The sequence below is a fragment of the Micromys minutus genome (assembly GCF_963924665.1).
Source record: "Micromys minutus genome assembly, chromosome: 27".
In the NCBI taxonomy this organism is placed as follows: Eukaryota; Metazoa; Chordata; class Mammalia; order Rodentia; family Muridae; genus Micromys; species Micromys minutus.
The window spans coordinates 21393109-21408427 of NC_137962.1; the positions used below are offsets into that span (position 1 = coordinate 21393109).

Here is a 15319-nt window from a genome sequence, read left to right on the forward strand (position 1 = left end):
CCAGTTCGGAGGGAATTTGTTCTTCACTTTTATTCCATAGTCCAAAAGGAAAGCAAAAATGTCCTAGAGCATTGTCCTCCTGTCTGCTCACTTCCTTCCCACATTGTCATCTGACTGGGGGAGTCATGCCGTACTGGAATTTGAATTCCTAATTGCTCCCCAAGCTTTTTTGGTTCTGCCAGACTCACTCCAATTGAACACAGAACTCCCACAACCATCTTTGTTCATGGCTTCTCAAGACTGAACTCAGTAGAGAGCCCTTTGGCCCTGTAAGGCTCATTTTGACTGAGATTTATAGTGTTAGGGACTTGTTGGCTTTTTCAGACACAGCTCTGTGAGTGGTGAATGCTCTGGATGGCTCCCCAGTTCTTCCAGCTCATGGTGGGAAAGGACTTCGTGCCTAGCACTGTATCAGATCAAAGGGACACAGGAAATAATGGGGTTATAACCTGGCCCACAAGGAGAAACTGGCTGGAACCTGAGTGGCACTGGAAGGTGTTTTCCCATTTCTTGGCTCTCTTGCCGGTAGGAAGTCCAGGCTGGCAGCATAATCACAAATGGACTTGTCATAGGTTTTGGTTTTCAGGATTTTCTCAGCCTGTTAGTAGGTTCCAGCAGCATACAGGAGAGAGTAAATTTGTTGAGAACTAGGTTGCTGGGTCAGAACCCTCCACCAAACCAAACCACTTTACATACTACATCCACTGTGGTTCCTGTATCTGCAGGTGGGTGAGGGAGTTTCTCAATGACGAGAACAAAGGCCTGGATGTGCTGGTGGACTACCTATCATTCGCCCAGTGTTCTGTCATGTAAGTACCACAAGGGCTAAGGTTGGGGACTCACTGGGAAGCAGACAGTCCCAGTCTATTTAGAAGAAGAGTGCGGGCTGGGAATACAGACCAGCAGAACATTGCCTGCCATGTGCTGAGGCTGAGGCTGAGGCTGAGGCTTCGGTTTCTATCCTGGGAGGAAATGTAGTGGGAAAGAAAAAGGACGAGTGAGATTCCAGCAGAGAAGGTGGGACGGGCATCCCGGAACAGGAGGGAGTGGCTCAAGTGTTTCTGCAGAAGTAAGCAGGCAAGACAGGGGAATAGCAGGAGTCAGCAAGGATTGGAAAGTTAGCTGGACTGGAAGACATGTTTCAGGGGAGCATGAGGAGAACAGTATGGAGGGAAGCTTGGAGTCAGAAGCCAAGTGATCTAAGTGCCAAGCTACAGGCTCTTCAAGGAAATGTCCTGGCTCCTCCGGGAGATGGCTTTGTAGGATTTAATAATTTCAACAATGTTGAGTCTTCCTGAGGCAGCTTGGGCCCCGAGATGTGAGAGAACTACTACAGGCCCGCTGCTGAGGAAGGCCAGTGAGCGTGACCTTGGTTAGCAAGCATGGCGAGGTGCAGTGGATGAGAGCTTTTGGAGTCAAAGCTGGTCTGTGGAACCTCAGGCACCTTTGTCCTGACTAAACAGATTAGATGGGAAGGTGTGTATCCCACTTAGCATTTGGAATAGACTAGGCCTCCTCTGGTGGCTACTTGGCTGTTATTACCCAGGTGATAAGCCTGCCTATAATTTCTGGACATAGAAGGCTGACTGTGATAGTGAATGAAGTTAGCAACATATGCAAGGCTTACACTTTAGACAGGTCAGCCTAAGGAGGACGGGTCCCAGTTTTGCCCTCAACTTCCCATGGGTCCCAAACTAAAATCCCTAGTCTAGAGAAATCTGGGTCTGGAGTCTTGGACCTTGCCTAAACTTTTGCTTTTCCACTGTCCCTGCCCTTGTGTCTCTTCTTGGTCCTCCCAGGTTCAGCTTCCCATCCCCCTTCCCAGTCATCCTCTATAGACCGAGTGTCCCTCTAAATGATCTTTTTATAGAAAGAAATGGGGAAACTTTTGCTTAAGTGAATTTTTAGTTCAGAACTTTTATAGTAAAAAGATGCAGATCATTTTCCCAAATATGCCTGTCTTTCTTGGAAAAGTAAACAGTTCCATTGCTCCAAACCAAGACTACACTTTGGTGTCCAGGGAAGTCAGTTAGTGCCTTCGAAAGTAGAGTCCAGAGAATGAGACAGTGTTTTGGAAGGCCTCGAGAGGAAAGGGTGAGACCATGGCTGGATCACCCTGTTAAATGCCACCTGCTGTCAGGACTCTTCCTGACCATTGCAGCTTCACCTCTGTGGGTATCCCTTGTTCCAGAAAGCCCCAGCCTTTGGCACTGGGCATTCAAAATGGGCAAGATGTCCTATGGGGAAAAGCCTGTGTCCTAGTTCTTAGAGGATACAGAGCAGGAGGGACAGGAGAGGAGATTGCTTTTCAAGGTGTGCACTCTGGGGGAGCAGGGATGTAAGAAAAGGCCCTGAGTGTTGTGTGGTCTCAGCTGACCTCTTTGCTCTGGACACAACTACTTATGGCAGTAACTAAAAACAATACTCACTTCCTCAGGGGCAGAAATACCTCCCTCTTTCACAGTCTCAGCTCACAGTTCTGGGGAAGCTGAAGCTGAGGAGGAAGACATAGAAGCCTCAGTCATAAAAAGCCTGCCATTAAAAGGGCTAGGCCTGGGGTGTAACTCACTAAGACCTATTAGCATATTGGCCTGGCAGGAGACAAGTCAAACCACAGAGGCCAGTTGGTAGGGTGAGACAAGAGGTGTAGTTGCGGAGCTTCAAGGACCAATTTGACTTTTCAGGGCCCCAATTCTTTCCTTTCAGACTTATCCAGTTCTTGATGACCTGGGCTACTTTTTAGCATGGTCTGAGTCTTTTGGCCTCTGCCATTGGCCACTGAGCAAGACCTGAAATTGGTTCATTTCCCTCCATTCATTATCTTTGAAACAGATTTTTTAAGTAGAGTCACGGTGATTTGAGATGTCATTTGAGGCTAGGAACACAGGAAGCCTGCCAGTCCCCACAGCCCTTGGGCCTTGGAGAAGCCTTCAGATTCCCCTCTCCTAGAACTGTCCAAGCCTTTTTTCTGCTCTGTCTTACGTCGGTAGCTCCAACCAGGATCAGGTCTCTGATGCCTAATTCTGTTTCCTCTTCTTGCTGCCCTGCTTTTTGTTTGCCACGGAGGCTTGAAGAGGGGGAGGTGGGCTTGCTGGGGGCTTGGCACAGAATCTCTCTTGTATATGTGCCTGTGTGCGCGCATGTGTGTCCTCTCATGCTCTAGGTTTGACTTTGAGGGTCTGGAGAGTGGTGATGATGGTGCATTTGACAAGCTCCGGTCCTGGAGCAGGTCAATCGAGGACCTGCAACCGCCCAGCGCCCTGTCGGCCCCCTTCACCAACAGCCTCGCTCGCTCTGCGCGCCAGTCCGTGCTCCGGTATGTGCGCGCTTACTCTGCCCACCTGCCTCCCACCCCAGCCCAGGTCTTGGTGACCCGGTGAGTGCTTATGCTCCTCCCTCCACTCTTGCTTCCAGGCTCAGCTCTCTTGCCCTCTGCCTGTTCGCCTGTCTCTGATCTGTCCTCTCTGTCTCCCTGACTGCCCAGCGGTCTGTCCTGGGTAAGTACATGGTCCTCAGCTATGCTACCCCCTGATGCTCTAGCTCTCCCTTCCCCCAGTCCTTACTCTCTCCTAGCCATTCCTTCCTGACCTTGGGCAGGGCTTGGGCTTGACTGGCCAGTTCAGCTCCTGCGCCCACACCCATTTTCCCCCCAACTCACTTTTCCCAGCAGCTTTTAGAGAACAGGCCCAGCTACCTGCTGGCTTCTTCCTTTCCCTTCCCTTTCCCCTTCAGGTCCTTTCTCTCCAAAGTTGTGATGCCTTCTTTTGTCTGTGCTTTCGCAAGAGCAGTCCTGTGGTGGACTGGATCATTTCGGAGAGCCCATTACTCAGAGGCTGTCCTTATAGATCCGTAGCCTTTCCTTTGGCCTATGTCTCTCTCATGGTTCTTCTTCTCTTGGATTTTGTATCATGGACACTGCTCACCATTCTGATCTTGCAGGAACAGATTCTGTATGTGTTGCTCTTCTCATAAAACATTAAGGTAGTGGAGAGATGATACAAAGCCAGGCATAGCCCTGAGCCTTCATAAGACCTGTGTAGGTCTGCTCTGCCCGTGGAGACTTCAGAATGAGATGAGCACAGACTCTCCTGCCCCACTGAATGTGCCAGAGATGTAACTAAATGAGGGAGGAGGGAATCTCAGATGCATGTCTTTGTGACCTACCCTAAGGACTACAAAGTCCTCAAAACAATTCTGTATTTCAGAGGTCTCTGGGGTTTAGCATGATTTTAGCAGAATATAAAGCTGGGGTCCTGGGCAGTTGCCAACAAAGGCTTGCACCAAAGAGGTGAATGGCTGACTTCACCGCCATCTGCACCCTGGCTGTCTTGGCATTCGTTACAAGGTCTTATTTCCTCCATTTCTGCTGTTTCTACAGGGCAGCCTGGTGGTCTAATCTTCACCAGTAGCCTTGTCCCCACCTGATCACTTGGCCCTATCCCCCAGGTACAGTACTCTCCCTGGCCGAAGGGCCCTGAAGAACTCCCGCCTGGTGAGCCAGAAGGATGATGTCCATGTCTGCATCCTTTGTCTCAGAGCCATCATGAACTATCAGGTAAGGGCTGATGCGTGCCATGGATGCTTTGCCTTATCTGTCCAACCAAAACAGCAGAGCACCAGCTTGTGGAAGTCGAGTTTGCTAGTGGAGACCTGCTGGCTTCTTCTTTCTTACCATCAAGGTCCCTTCTTATCCTCTCCTTTGCAGTATGGCTTCAACTTGGTCATGTCCCATCCCCACGCTGTCAATGAGATTGCACTTAGTCTCAACAACAAGAATCCAAGGTGTGTTGATTCCTTCCTCATTATGCCCGGGTATCTAAAGATCCTGGTTTATCTTGACAAGTCCTTTATCCAGGCTCTCCTGCTGGAGGGCAAGTGTACAGGCTTCACTTTTAATCTTCAGTCTAATGGGGGAACAAGCATTCCTTTCCCATCTTCTTTCTAAAGGACATAAACTGTGGTGGCTTGGATGGGACTTGGATGTTTACTTCCTTCATCTCTTAGGACCAAAGCCCTGGTCTTGGAGCTGCTGGCAGCTGTGTGTTTGGTGCGGGGAGGTCATGAAATCATCCTTGCTGCCTTTGACAATTTCAAAGAGGTTGGTCTCTCCTGTATGTTTGGTGTGTGCATGCGTGTGTGTTTTAGAGGAGAAGTAAGGAACCGGGTAGATCCAATTTTCTGGGATCTCTAGTGACTTTAAAATAGCCACTAGATTGAGCAGCCTGCTTCGGAGTGAGACCACAACAAAAGCAAAACTGAAGTCTTTTAGATCTTGTTCCAGGACACCTCACAGTTGGCCAGTTAGTGAGGCTCTGGAAAGGGTGCAGACTGTGGCTGGAGATACAGATCAGTAGTCAGGGCACTTGCTGATCTTGTAGAGGCCTTAGGTTCAGTTTCCAGTATCCAAATAGTAGTTCACAACTGTCTTTAGTTCCAGTTCCAGAGGATTTGGTGCCCCCTTCTGGCTTCCACAGGCACAGCACACATATTCATATATATTTATAGTAATAAAACACACAATCTTTTCTTCTTTTTCTTTATCCCCCCCCCCCACTCTCTGCCTCTCTCCCTCTCCCTGCCTATGCTCTACTCCTCACCCACTGGAGTGGAGCCTGGGCATCTTCACTTTCTAAGACTTTCCAGCCCACAGGTGGGATCCAAAGCAAGTCTATTCTCAGGGAAGAGGGCTGTTAGGGAGGGGAGAGGGAACTCCTGTGTGGAATTTTCCCATCCTTAGGTCTACCTCTGAAACCCCAGTTTTCTTGAACACAGGATTCCTCAACATCCAGCCACAGCTGTGGTCCCACCCCTTCCTCCTTTCTGGCCTCTTCCCTAGCATCCATTGTTTGGTTCAGGAAACAGCTCTTCCTCTTTAAAGTTGAGAAACTCACAGGAGCCCCTGGACCCTTCTTAGCAGAGGGCTTTCCTGCATACTGGCTCCTCCTCTGTGTCCCCGTAGGGCCCCAGCCCCATGCTGCAGCCATAGCTTGACTCCTTTTTTTCCTCTTTCTGTAATCTGACAGCATCAGATCTGCTGTGTGTCTTTCAGGCACAATCCTAGGCCACACTGGGTCCCCTTCACTGTGGTGAGGGTCAGAGACCTAAGGCCAGATTCCAGGTTCTGGGTTTTTTTCTGGTGTCCAAAATGGCACAGTCTCTAGATAAAGTTATAATTAATTTGGTTTTTGTTTTGTTTTCCTTATGTATTTATTCTGATATGTTTTGCTTGTTTGGTCAGTTTTTGTTTTCCGAGACACATTTTTACCATATATCACAAGCTGGCCTCAAACAATGGTAGTCCTCCTACTTTAGCCTCTTGAAGGCTGGCTAGGATGTTAGCCACTATGCCCCACTGAATTTTGGCTAAACTTGGTCTGAACCATGTCTTCTCCATCACGTTCCTGGGAACCAGAGTTTGGGGATTTCAGTTCTGCACGGTAGAGATTCTTCCTGAGACTGTTTACGAATTCAGGTGTGCAAAGAATTGCATCGGTTTGAGAAGCTAATGGAGTATTTCCGGAATGAAGACAGCAACATTGACTTCATGGTGAGGACCTGGGTCTGGGACAGGCGCATGTCATGTCCATGGCAGCTTTGTGCTGCAGCACAGGGCCACACTGTGTTCTGAGAGTCTGCCTCTTTCCCAGGTGGCCTGCATGCAGTTCATCAACATTGTGGTGCACTCGGTAGAGGACATGAACTTCCGGGTCCATCTGCAATATGAGTTTACCAAGCTGGGGCTGGAGGAATTCCTACAGGTAAGCTGACTATGACCTTGGGAAGTTGAAGTGTTTCAGGGTAGAGAATCATCTTAGACACACACACAAAGAGCTTGGGTATTTTGTTTTGTTTTTGTTTAAGAACAAGTATGAATATAGTCCTAAATGGATCTGGGACCTGCCTGTCTTTGGCCTGGGACTGGGGCCCTTATGCTAGTGTCTAGAAGACACTGGCCACATGCTCTATGGAAGTTGTGGGAGGGAGATGTGAAGCAATGATGGGGTACCAAGAGTTTCCAGGAGGCCTGTGCTGACTCTGGTACATGCTGCTCTCTACTTTTCCACAGAAGTCAAGGCACACGGAGAGCGAGAAGTTACAGGTGCAGATTCAAGCATACTTGGACAATGTGTTTGATGTGGGGGGCTTGTTGGAGGATGCGGAAACCAAGAATGTAGCCCTGGAAAAGGTGGAAGAACTGGAGGAGCATGTGTCCCACGTAAGTGTCCTTTGCTTGCCAGAGCCACTGTGGAAGGCTGGGAGGATGGGCACAGCTGGGTTCCAGGAATCCAGGAGCTGACCTACCTGCCTCCAGATTGAACCACGGGAAACCTTGAGAACTGCTGAGCCTCTCTAACCAAACTCTGGCCCAAGCTACTGAGAACTCCTTACCGGAACGTGCTGACCTCTATGGCTGGATTTGGCCTTGAACTTGGGACAGACTATTATATCTGTTTCATAGCATCAGGACTGCTGGCCCCTGAGGGTCATGTAGGGAAGCCACATGAATAAGGCTGCCTTTTGGACATAGCTTTTCAGGTCCTGGTTTGGCTTTAAGTTATGCTAAGTGTTTGGGCTTGAACACAGCTCTGAATACGCCTTCCCCATTTTTTAGCTCACAGAGAAGCTTCTTGACCTGGAGAATGAGAATATGATGCGGGTAGCAGAACTGGAGAAGCAGCTGCTACAGCGGGAAAAGGAGCTGGAGAGCATCAAGGTGCCAGTAAGGGAGGGGCAGTAGGGAGGCCTAGACGGACCCAGGTTCCAGCTCCTCAGGACTTCCTTTTCTTCCCAAATCACGTCAAGGAAAGATACTGATCTATGCTCAGCACTCAGGCAAGGGTGACCTGGTGATCCACTCCTATCTCCTGTTTTTTTTCTCTTCCTCTCTACTTCTTTCACCTTCCTCCTTTCTTCTTGAGACAGGGTTTCTCTGTGTAGCCCTGGCTGTTCTAGAACTCAGTCTGCCCTCTAACTCAGAGATCCCTCCTGACTCTGCCTCCCAAATCCTGGGATTAAAGGTGTGCATGACCACTGCTCAGCTTCCTCCCATGATTTTATCTTGAGAATCTTGAAGCTGGAGTTGGCCAGACCTAGAAGAGCATGGGGGCAGCTGATGTGCTCATGGACCCCTAGAATCCAGGGCAGGCCATCTTCCTGCCTTCTTGCTGGCTTGTTCTTCATGTGCTCCTCAGCGCCGTTAGAGTAGCCAGTCTGTTTATTACTGTCTACAGTGTCCTAGAGGACAGTGCTTCTCATATTTCAGTCCATGTTCTTTCTCCTAATTTTATAGCTTAGTTATAGAGCCAGGCCACAACCTCTTTGTTCTCAGAAGAATATGGTTACGTTGGCTACTGAGCTCAGCTCTGTGTGTATCCTTATCCCTGCCTAGTACTAGACGGGGAGCCAGGAAGGACACAGGGATCACAAAGGCTTATCCATGAAGCTTCCATCCATTAGCTTATCCATAGCCAATGAGATAAAATTAGTAACGAAGACTAAGGTCTGTGGAGAGAGCAGCAGGGGACCAAGGGGGCATCCTTTTCCTTCAGTCCTGAGGGGCCTATGCAGTGAGAAAAGACTTGAGCAGAGAAAAAGGACATGTCAGAATACCAGTGGAGCAAGCTTACTCCTGCTCTACCACACTCCAGCTCTGCTGTTCCTCACCAGGATTTCTTCGATTTTTGAGCACACTCACTGAGATGACTCTTCTTGAGTCTGTTGGGTAGAAATTCTGACTCCCAGGGTAACTGACTGTAGAGCCTTCAGCCTATTCTTCCTCAATGTTGCTATCTGCCTGACAGGAGACATATGAGAACACAAGCAACCAGGTGCATACTCTTCGGAGGCTCATTAAAGAAAAGGAGGAGGCCTTCCAGCGCCAATGCCACCTGGAGCCAAGTGCCCGGGGCCTGGAATCCATGGGTGGTAGCGAGGTCCTAGCCAGGGTAGGCCCTACAGAGTTGACTGAAGGCATGATACCCTCTGACCTGGACCCGTTGGCTCCAGCCCTACCGGCTCAGGAGACTCTTCCTCTGCCTCCTCCACCAGCTCCACCTTTGCCCCCACCTCCTCCTCCACTACCAGGTAACTGGGACTTCCAAGCCAGGAAGGGCAAGGTTTTTGTGAGGCCAGAACTGTAGTCAGAAGTGTCTTTCTTAGGAAACAGCTGGGAAATAGCATCATTTAAGGGCTAGGAGGGTATTCAGTCAGGATGAGAGGGCTCAGGGAGGACTAGTATTTGTGGGAAATAGATGAAGAAATGCTGGGAGTAGGTTCTGCTTCAAGGATCTCGGAGGCGCCTCCCTAACTCAGAAGGCAGCCAAGAGGGTTAAACTGCCAGAAGAAACTCCATCAAGGACTAGCTCTGGCTCTACCCTTCAGTACACTTGGGCTCGACTTGACTAGTTTCTCTCCTCTCTCGGTTTCTAAAGAGAGGGAGGCAGGCAGAGTTTGGGTAGCCTTGGAGTCTTAGGACTGTGGGTCATGATGGCATTTATTCTTCCCAGACAAGTGTCCCCCTGCCCCACCTCTCCCTGGTGCTGCTCCGTCTGTGGTGTTGACAGTGGGCCTGTCTGGTGAGTGTCCTCAGGGCTCTGGGCAATGCTACTGGAGTTTTTCTTCAGCTCTTATCTCACTCCTGCCCTCCTTCCAAAACCCCAGCCATCCGCATCAAGAAACCTATCAAGACCAAGTTCCGGCTTCCAGTCTTCAACTGGACAGCACTGAAACCCAATCAGATCAATGGCACTGTCTTCAGTGAACTTGATGATGAGAAGATCTTGGAGGTGACAGGGATCTGGGGTCCAGAAGGGGTGGGGTTGGGGCCTGGAGACCGGGATAACTCTTCTGGTCTTGGAAAAACTTTCAGGCAGAGCAGGACTGACAGCATTATCAGCTCTAGGAGCCATGACTGGATCCTTGCAGGGCACGTGGTCAGTGGGTATTACCATTATTTTAGCCTTCAACATTGTCTCTATCTGTTTCCACCAGGACTTAGACCTGGACAGGTTTGAAGAGTTATTTAAGACAAAAGCCCAGGGTCCTGCTCTTGACCTCATCTGCTCCAAGAACAAGACAGCACAAAAGGCTGCCAGCAAGGTGACCCTTTTGGAAGCCAATCGTGCCAAGAACCTGGCTATCACCCTTCGCAAGGCTGGGCGCTCAGCTGAGGAGATCTGCAGGGCCATCCACACGTGAGGCTCCCACCAATTTGGCCCCGGTCCCCAGACAGCTATTGTCTCAGTTTCCACAGCAGCTGGGTTTCCCTAGATTCCAAGGTTCCTGACAGGACCTGCTCACACTAACCAGAACAGAGCATACTGACTCCAGTCTGGGTCTCAGGCTCGGTGAGAAGAGAGAAGCTGCATTGCATGTTTAGCCCAGAGGGAAGAGTGTAGCAGGAGTACCATTGACAAGGACCAGCCATGTTAGCAGAGCAAAGACAGGAGAGCTGGCCCTGAAGCAGTGGTGCTTTGCCTCCAGTCCTCCTAAGGACGAGGGGATGTGACAGATGTCAGACCTGAAGTGCTGTTCATCCTACACAGGTTTGACTTACAGACACTACCTGTAGACTTTGTGGAATGCCTGATGCGCTTCCTGCCTACGGAGGCTGAGGTGAAACTGTTGCGGCAGTACGAGCGTGAGCGACAGCCCCTAGAGGAGCTGGCAGCTGAGGACCGCTTCATGTTGCTCTTCAGCAAGGTGGAACGGCTGACCCAGAGAATGGCTGGCATGGCCTTTCTGGGAAACTTCCAGGACAATCTGCAGATGCTCACACCGGTATACCTTCCATAGTCACTGTCCACTGCTGTCACCTGTCACGCCCACTGTCCTTCTGGCCTGTGCTGACTTTATCCTCCTCCCAGCCTGGGTATCACAGTGTTCATCTTGTCTTTCAGCAACTGAATGCCATCATTGCAGCCTCTGCCTCCGTCAAGTCCTCACAGAAACTGAAGCAGATGCTGGAGGTTAGAAAGGCAGTGACTGGGGCTGGTGGTCCTCAGGTCCTGGGTGGGTCCTTGGAGCTTGCTGTGACCTGCCTCCCTTGCATCTTACCAACAGATCATACTTGCACTGGGGAATTACATGAACAGCAGCAAGCGAGGTGCTGTATACGGCTTCAAGCTCCAGAGCCTGGACCTGGTAAGATGGTGGGGCAGCATGTGCAGGAAGCCTGAACAGCAGTGTCAGAGCCAGGGTGCCTAGCTCTGCTGCCACCACTCCCTTTCAGCTGCTGGACACCAAGTCCACTGACCGGAAAATGACACTGCTGCACTTCATCGCCTTGACAGTGAAGGAGAAATACCCAGAGCTGGCTAACTTCTGGCAGGAGCTGCACTTTGTGGAGAAGGCTGCAGCAGGTGAGGGTTACTTCTCTCAGGACAACCCGAGGAAGCTGAGCAAAAGGAACTCCTGGGTTCATTACTGGGTTTTGTTGTCTTCTTTCTTCTTCAAAGCTTTCTGCTAAAACTATGAGCAGGAGTTACTCCAGAGAGTGAGACTTCCTCTTGGCTCAAGGATGATCAGGCTTCCCTTAGACTGGGAATTGTATTTCTCTATCATGTATGTGAAGTAATTAGAAAACCTGTAAAGCCCACTGCAGACAGATAGACAGTATCACTGTTCCTGTCCTGCCCATGAAAAAGCCTCAGCAGGCTCAGGCAGCTCCAGTTTGGAGACCAGCTGTCTCTGGTTTTTCCTTCACTACGTTGGTCTTTGGGTCCATGAACTCAGACCATCCATTCCTTCCTACTGCTTGAGAGAGCTCAGCCTGCTTGACACGGACTTCTGTATTCTGTACATCATTGAGTCTATGTTAAGGAAACATGGTGGAATAGATGTGCTGTAGTCCTGGGTAAGCTTCAGCCAGGCCTCTTGGTAAATAGTGTCCCTGGAGAACGTGCTGCTAGATGTGAAAGAGCTGGGCCGGGGAATGGAGCTGATTCGGCGGGAATGCAACATTCATGACAACAGCGTTCTTCGAAACTTCCTTGGTACCAATGAAGGCAAACTGGACAAGCTCCAGCGTGATGCCAAAACTGCTGAGGTGAGCAAGGAATTGGGGGAGGGAGGCAACAGACATCTGGAGCCAAAAGCTGGAGCCACTTCAGGTAGGCATCCAACTCTTGTACCAGGCGGCTGGCCAGCATTATGGGGATGACGAGGGGTAGTAACAAAGGACTTTACAGATAGCAGACATCCATGTCTCAAGTTATGACTCGGGAGGGGCTCAGGTAGTGGGTTTTCCTCTCTTGGCAGTAGGCTTTGCTTTCTGTGGGCCTTCTGTCCATATGTGACCTCTGGGCTGCCACCCACTGGGATGACCATGTCTGACCTTTACCCAGGAAGCCTACAATGCAGTCGTGCGTTACTTTGGCGAGAGTCCCAAGACCACACCTCCTTCTGTGTTTTTCCCAGTATTTGTCCGATTCATTCGTTCTTACAAGGTAAGTTGAAGAACTGTTTCAGGAGGAGTTTGGCCGGTAGAAGATTAATGGAGAGAGCGCCTGGGCTTCAAGTCTAGTCTTTTCCAGTTCCTGAGGTCTAGGAAGGAATCATGGAAGCTGGCCATAGGCCTCTTTACTGTAGACTGGTGGGCAGGGTGGGGGCCCAGGCCCTTCCTTTCATTGTTTGGAGCAGGAAGTGCCCCTCCAGAGAGTGGCCACCTGGGGTTAGCTGGCCCCACTGCCACCCACACTTTACGCTTAGTGTCAGCCCCACCCTTCCCCGCCTGTGGAAGCCTCAAGCTCCCCTCTTGGTCCTCTCGAAGGAAGCCGAACAAGAGAATGAAGCTCGTAAGAAACAAGAGGAGGTAATGCGGGAGAAGCAGCTGGCTCAGGAAGCCAAGAAGCTGGATGCCAAGGTGGGTGGGACCAAGAGCTGATCTGGAGGGCAGGGCAAAGAATTGAGGATTTCAGGGAGCAAGGAGCCTGAAAGAAAACCAAGACATATATTGTCGCCCCCCCCCACACACACACCCTCCCTTATAGTGGCTAACGGTGGGGGTGAAGAGATGGACAGGACACAGGGTTACTCTCAGCAGGGACATTTTCAGTCTATATCTTGGGACAGGAACCAGTTGCTTGTTGGGTTAGTGGTAACTTCCTTCCCCTTCTAATATCTGTCCTTAGACTCCATCCCAGAGGAACAAATGGCAACAGCAGGAGCTAATTGCAGAGCTGAGGCGGCGCCAAGCTAAGGAACACCGGCCTGTTTATGAGGGGAAGGATGGTACCATTGAGGACATCATCACAGGTGGGACCTTTGTTCACTGGGCCCGATTCCCAGAGCCTGACCTAACCCCCTCTGGCCCTTCTTCCTCGTCTATTTCCCCATAAAACCTAATTGCTCTCTCCTGGGCTATAGTGTTGAAGAGTGTCCCTTTCACGGCCCGTACTGCCAAGCGGGGCTCACGCTTCTTCTGTGATGCAGCCCACCATGATGAGTCAAACTGTTAGCCCTCAAGGCTGGGGCCTCTGACAGGTACTGGGCACTAGAGCTGCCCTCACTGCATGCCTTGGAATCATCTGGTAGCAGCCTCCCAGTGATGGAGACACACACACTTTGCATGCTGCATGCTCTGAGAAACACAGCTTATCCCTGCATGTGTCCTCCCACTAATTTTGATCTAGCTACTAAGGGATCCATGGGCTAAGGACTCTCTGGGCCAAGGTTGGGAGCTATGCCAGAGCAGGCAAGACCTAATGGTTTGGATTACTGAGGCTCCATTCATAGACCCAAGGTATCTTGGGTCCTGGCCTCCCTTGGGGCCCTCCTAAAAGCTCTGGGAGTAGCTCCCACTCAAGGACAGATGTCCCTTGACCTCTGCTTCTTGACATCTAGTCGGCTTCTAGTCTTTTTTTCTGGGTGGCCTTTAGTTTCCTATGCTACCCTCTGAAAATAGCTCCAGCAGGTTTTCTAGCTGGTCCTTAAGCCTCTCCTTTAAGATCCTCCCTGACCTCCATGGCTGACAACTTCCTCAGGCGCTGTCCTGCTTCAGTCTCCTCGCCTTTACTGTTCATGCACTTGTTTTCTCCACAGGCTCAACCCATCAATCCATGGTTGCTCACAGCCAAGCCAGGAGTGCTGTACCACCCAGTGGCCCTCCTCGGGCTCCAGGTCCCCACTGAGATCCTCTTGGAGGCAGAAGTACTTTAATTCTCAGTCCTACAGATGTAGACAGGGCCCAGCAGAAGGCCGTTGTTCCAGCTGTTCCAGCTCCGAAGCTGGCTTGTTTTGTGCCACTGTGGACACTAGGTCTATAGGGGCCTGGCATTTCCCTAGTGCCTTCCCCATAGTGTACTTTGCCCCCAGTCTTCAACTTCATTTCCTGAAAGTTCTGGGCTAGAAAAAAACCACTTCCAGCTTCAGCTCATGAGGGTACACAGCCCCTCTTCCTAGAGCTTAATGGGATGTACATAATGATATACACTGAAAAAGAAATACGATCTCTTCTCTTCCCCAGTCAGCTCTGGTCTAGAGAGTGTCCAGACTAATGGATCCCTGGACTCTGCCAATATGGGATAATCTCACAGATTGAAGCCCTTCTTTGCCTGGGCCCACTCTGCTGAGCCCTAGTAAAAATGGGGAGAAGAGCAGTGTCAGGCCACTGGCCTTCTTGTGTGTGCTACCTGAGTCTTCAGGGGTTTGTTGTGCTGCTCTCCCAGACCCATGGCCCACCCACCTTGGCATCCAGCAGCAGCTGCTTCTCCCAGGAACTTCCTTAACACCAAAGTGTTGTGGAGGAAGACTTGAAGCTTTCAAAAATGGAAAGGGAAGGGCTAATGCTTAACATGGAGAGTGGGTAGTGGTGGGGCCAGCCGACCCCTGGTGGCCACCCTCTGGATGGGCACTTCCTGCTCCAAACAATGAAAGGAAGGGCCTGGGCTTCACCCTACCCACTGACTGAAGAGCAGAGAGGCACTGTGTACCAGCTCCAAGACTGCCAGAGGAAGGATGTGCCAGCAGTCTCACCTTTCCTCAGCTAGGTGGATTCTGGCCGGGAACAGGCAACAGAGGAAAGATCTTCAGACTGTTTGCTCAGTTCCCTACCGGGCTCTCTGATCCTGGAAGGGAATGCAGGGGCACTTTGTTTTGTACATGGACCATTTCCTTTCTTGTACATAAATCCCAGACCTCTCAACAAAGCCTTGCGCACCAAGCTGTCTTCTCTTTGTCGGTGAGGGTGGCCATGAGGGTAAGTGTGGGTGGAGAGTGTTGTCCTCCATTTCAGGCCTGACAAGCCTAGATGGCAGGGGAGGCCTGGCTGGGTGGGCTTTAACAACCAGAGGGTGAAAGCTTTCAGAACAGGAGTGCCCTC

The 15319-nt window shown here is 50.6% G+C and overlaps 1 protein-coding gene across 3 annotated transcripts in view; it reads left to right on the plus strand.

The window, feature by feature from the left end:
- Positions 1-15134, plus strand: part of FMNL3 (formin like 3) — a 50933-nt gene extending 35799 nt beyond the window's left edge. The window contains exons 5-27 of one of the 3 annotated variants that reach the window (XM_080939097.1): positions 726-809; positions 3164-3316; positions 4447-4555; positions 4706-4782; positions 5005-5098; positions 6473-6547; positions 6648-6758; positions 7067-7216; positions 7613-7714; positions 8802-9084; positions 9507-9575; positions 9661-9785; positions 9991-10193; positions 10545-10779; positions 10899-10967; positions 11062-11142; positions 11231-11360; positions 11886-12046; positions 12345-12446; positions 12770-12862; positions 13131-13254; positions 13366-13482; positions 14041-15134. In XM_080939097.1, the coding sequence (XP_080795223.1) occupies positions 726-809; positions 3164-3316; positions 4447-4555; positions 4706-4782; positions 5005-5098; positions 6473-6547; positions 6648-6758; positions 7067-7216; positions 7613-7714; positions 8802-9084; positions 9507-9575; positions 9661-9785; positions 9991-10193; positions 10545-10779; positions 10899-10967; positions 11062-11142; positions 11231-11360; positions 11886-12046; positions 12345-12446; positions 12770-12862; positions 13131-13254; positions 13366-13457 (2722 nt within the window). In that variant the 3' untranslated portion in view covers positions 13458-13482; positions 14041-15134. The remainder of the gene's footprint in view (positions 1-725; positions 810-3163; positions 3317-4446; positions 4556-4705; positions 4783-5004; positions 5099-6472; positions 6548-6647; positions 6759-7066; positions 7217-7612; positions 7715-8801; positions 9085-9506; positions 9576-9660; positions 9786-9990; positions 10194-10544; positions 10780-10898; positions 10968-11061; positions 11143-11230; positions 11361-11885; positions 12047-12344; positions 12447-12769; positions 12863-13130; positions 13255-13365; positions 13483-14040) is intronic. The other 2 variants (XM_080939098.1, XM_080939099.1) reach the window with 2 other exon arrangements.
- The last annotated feature ends 185 nt before the right edge of the window (positions 15135-15319 follow it).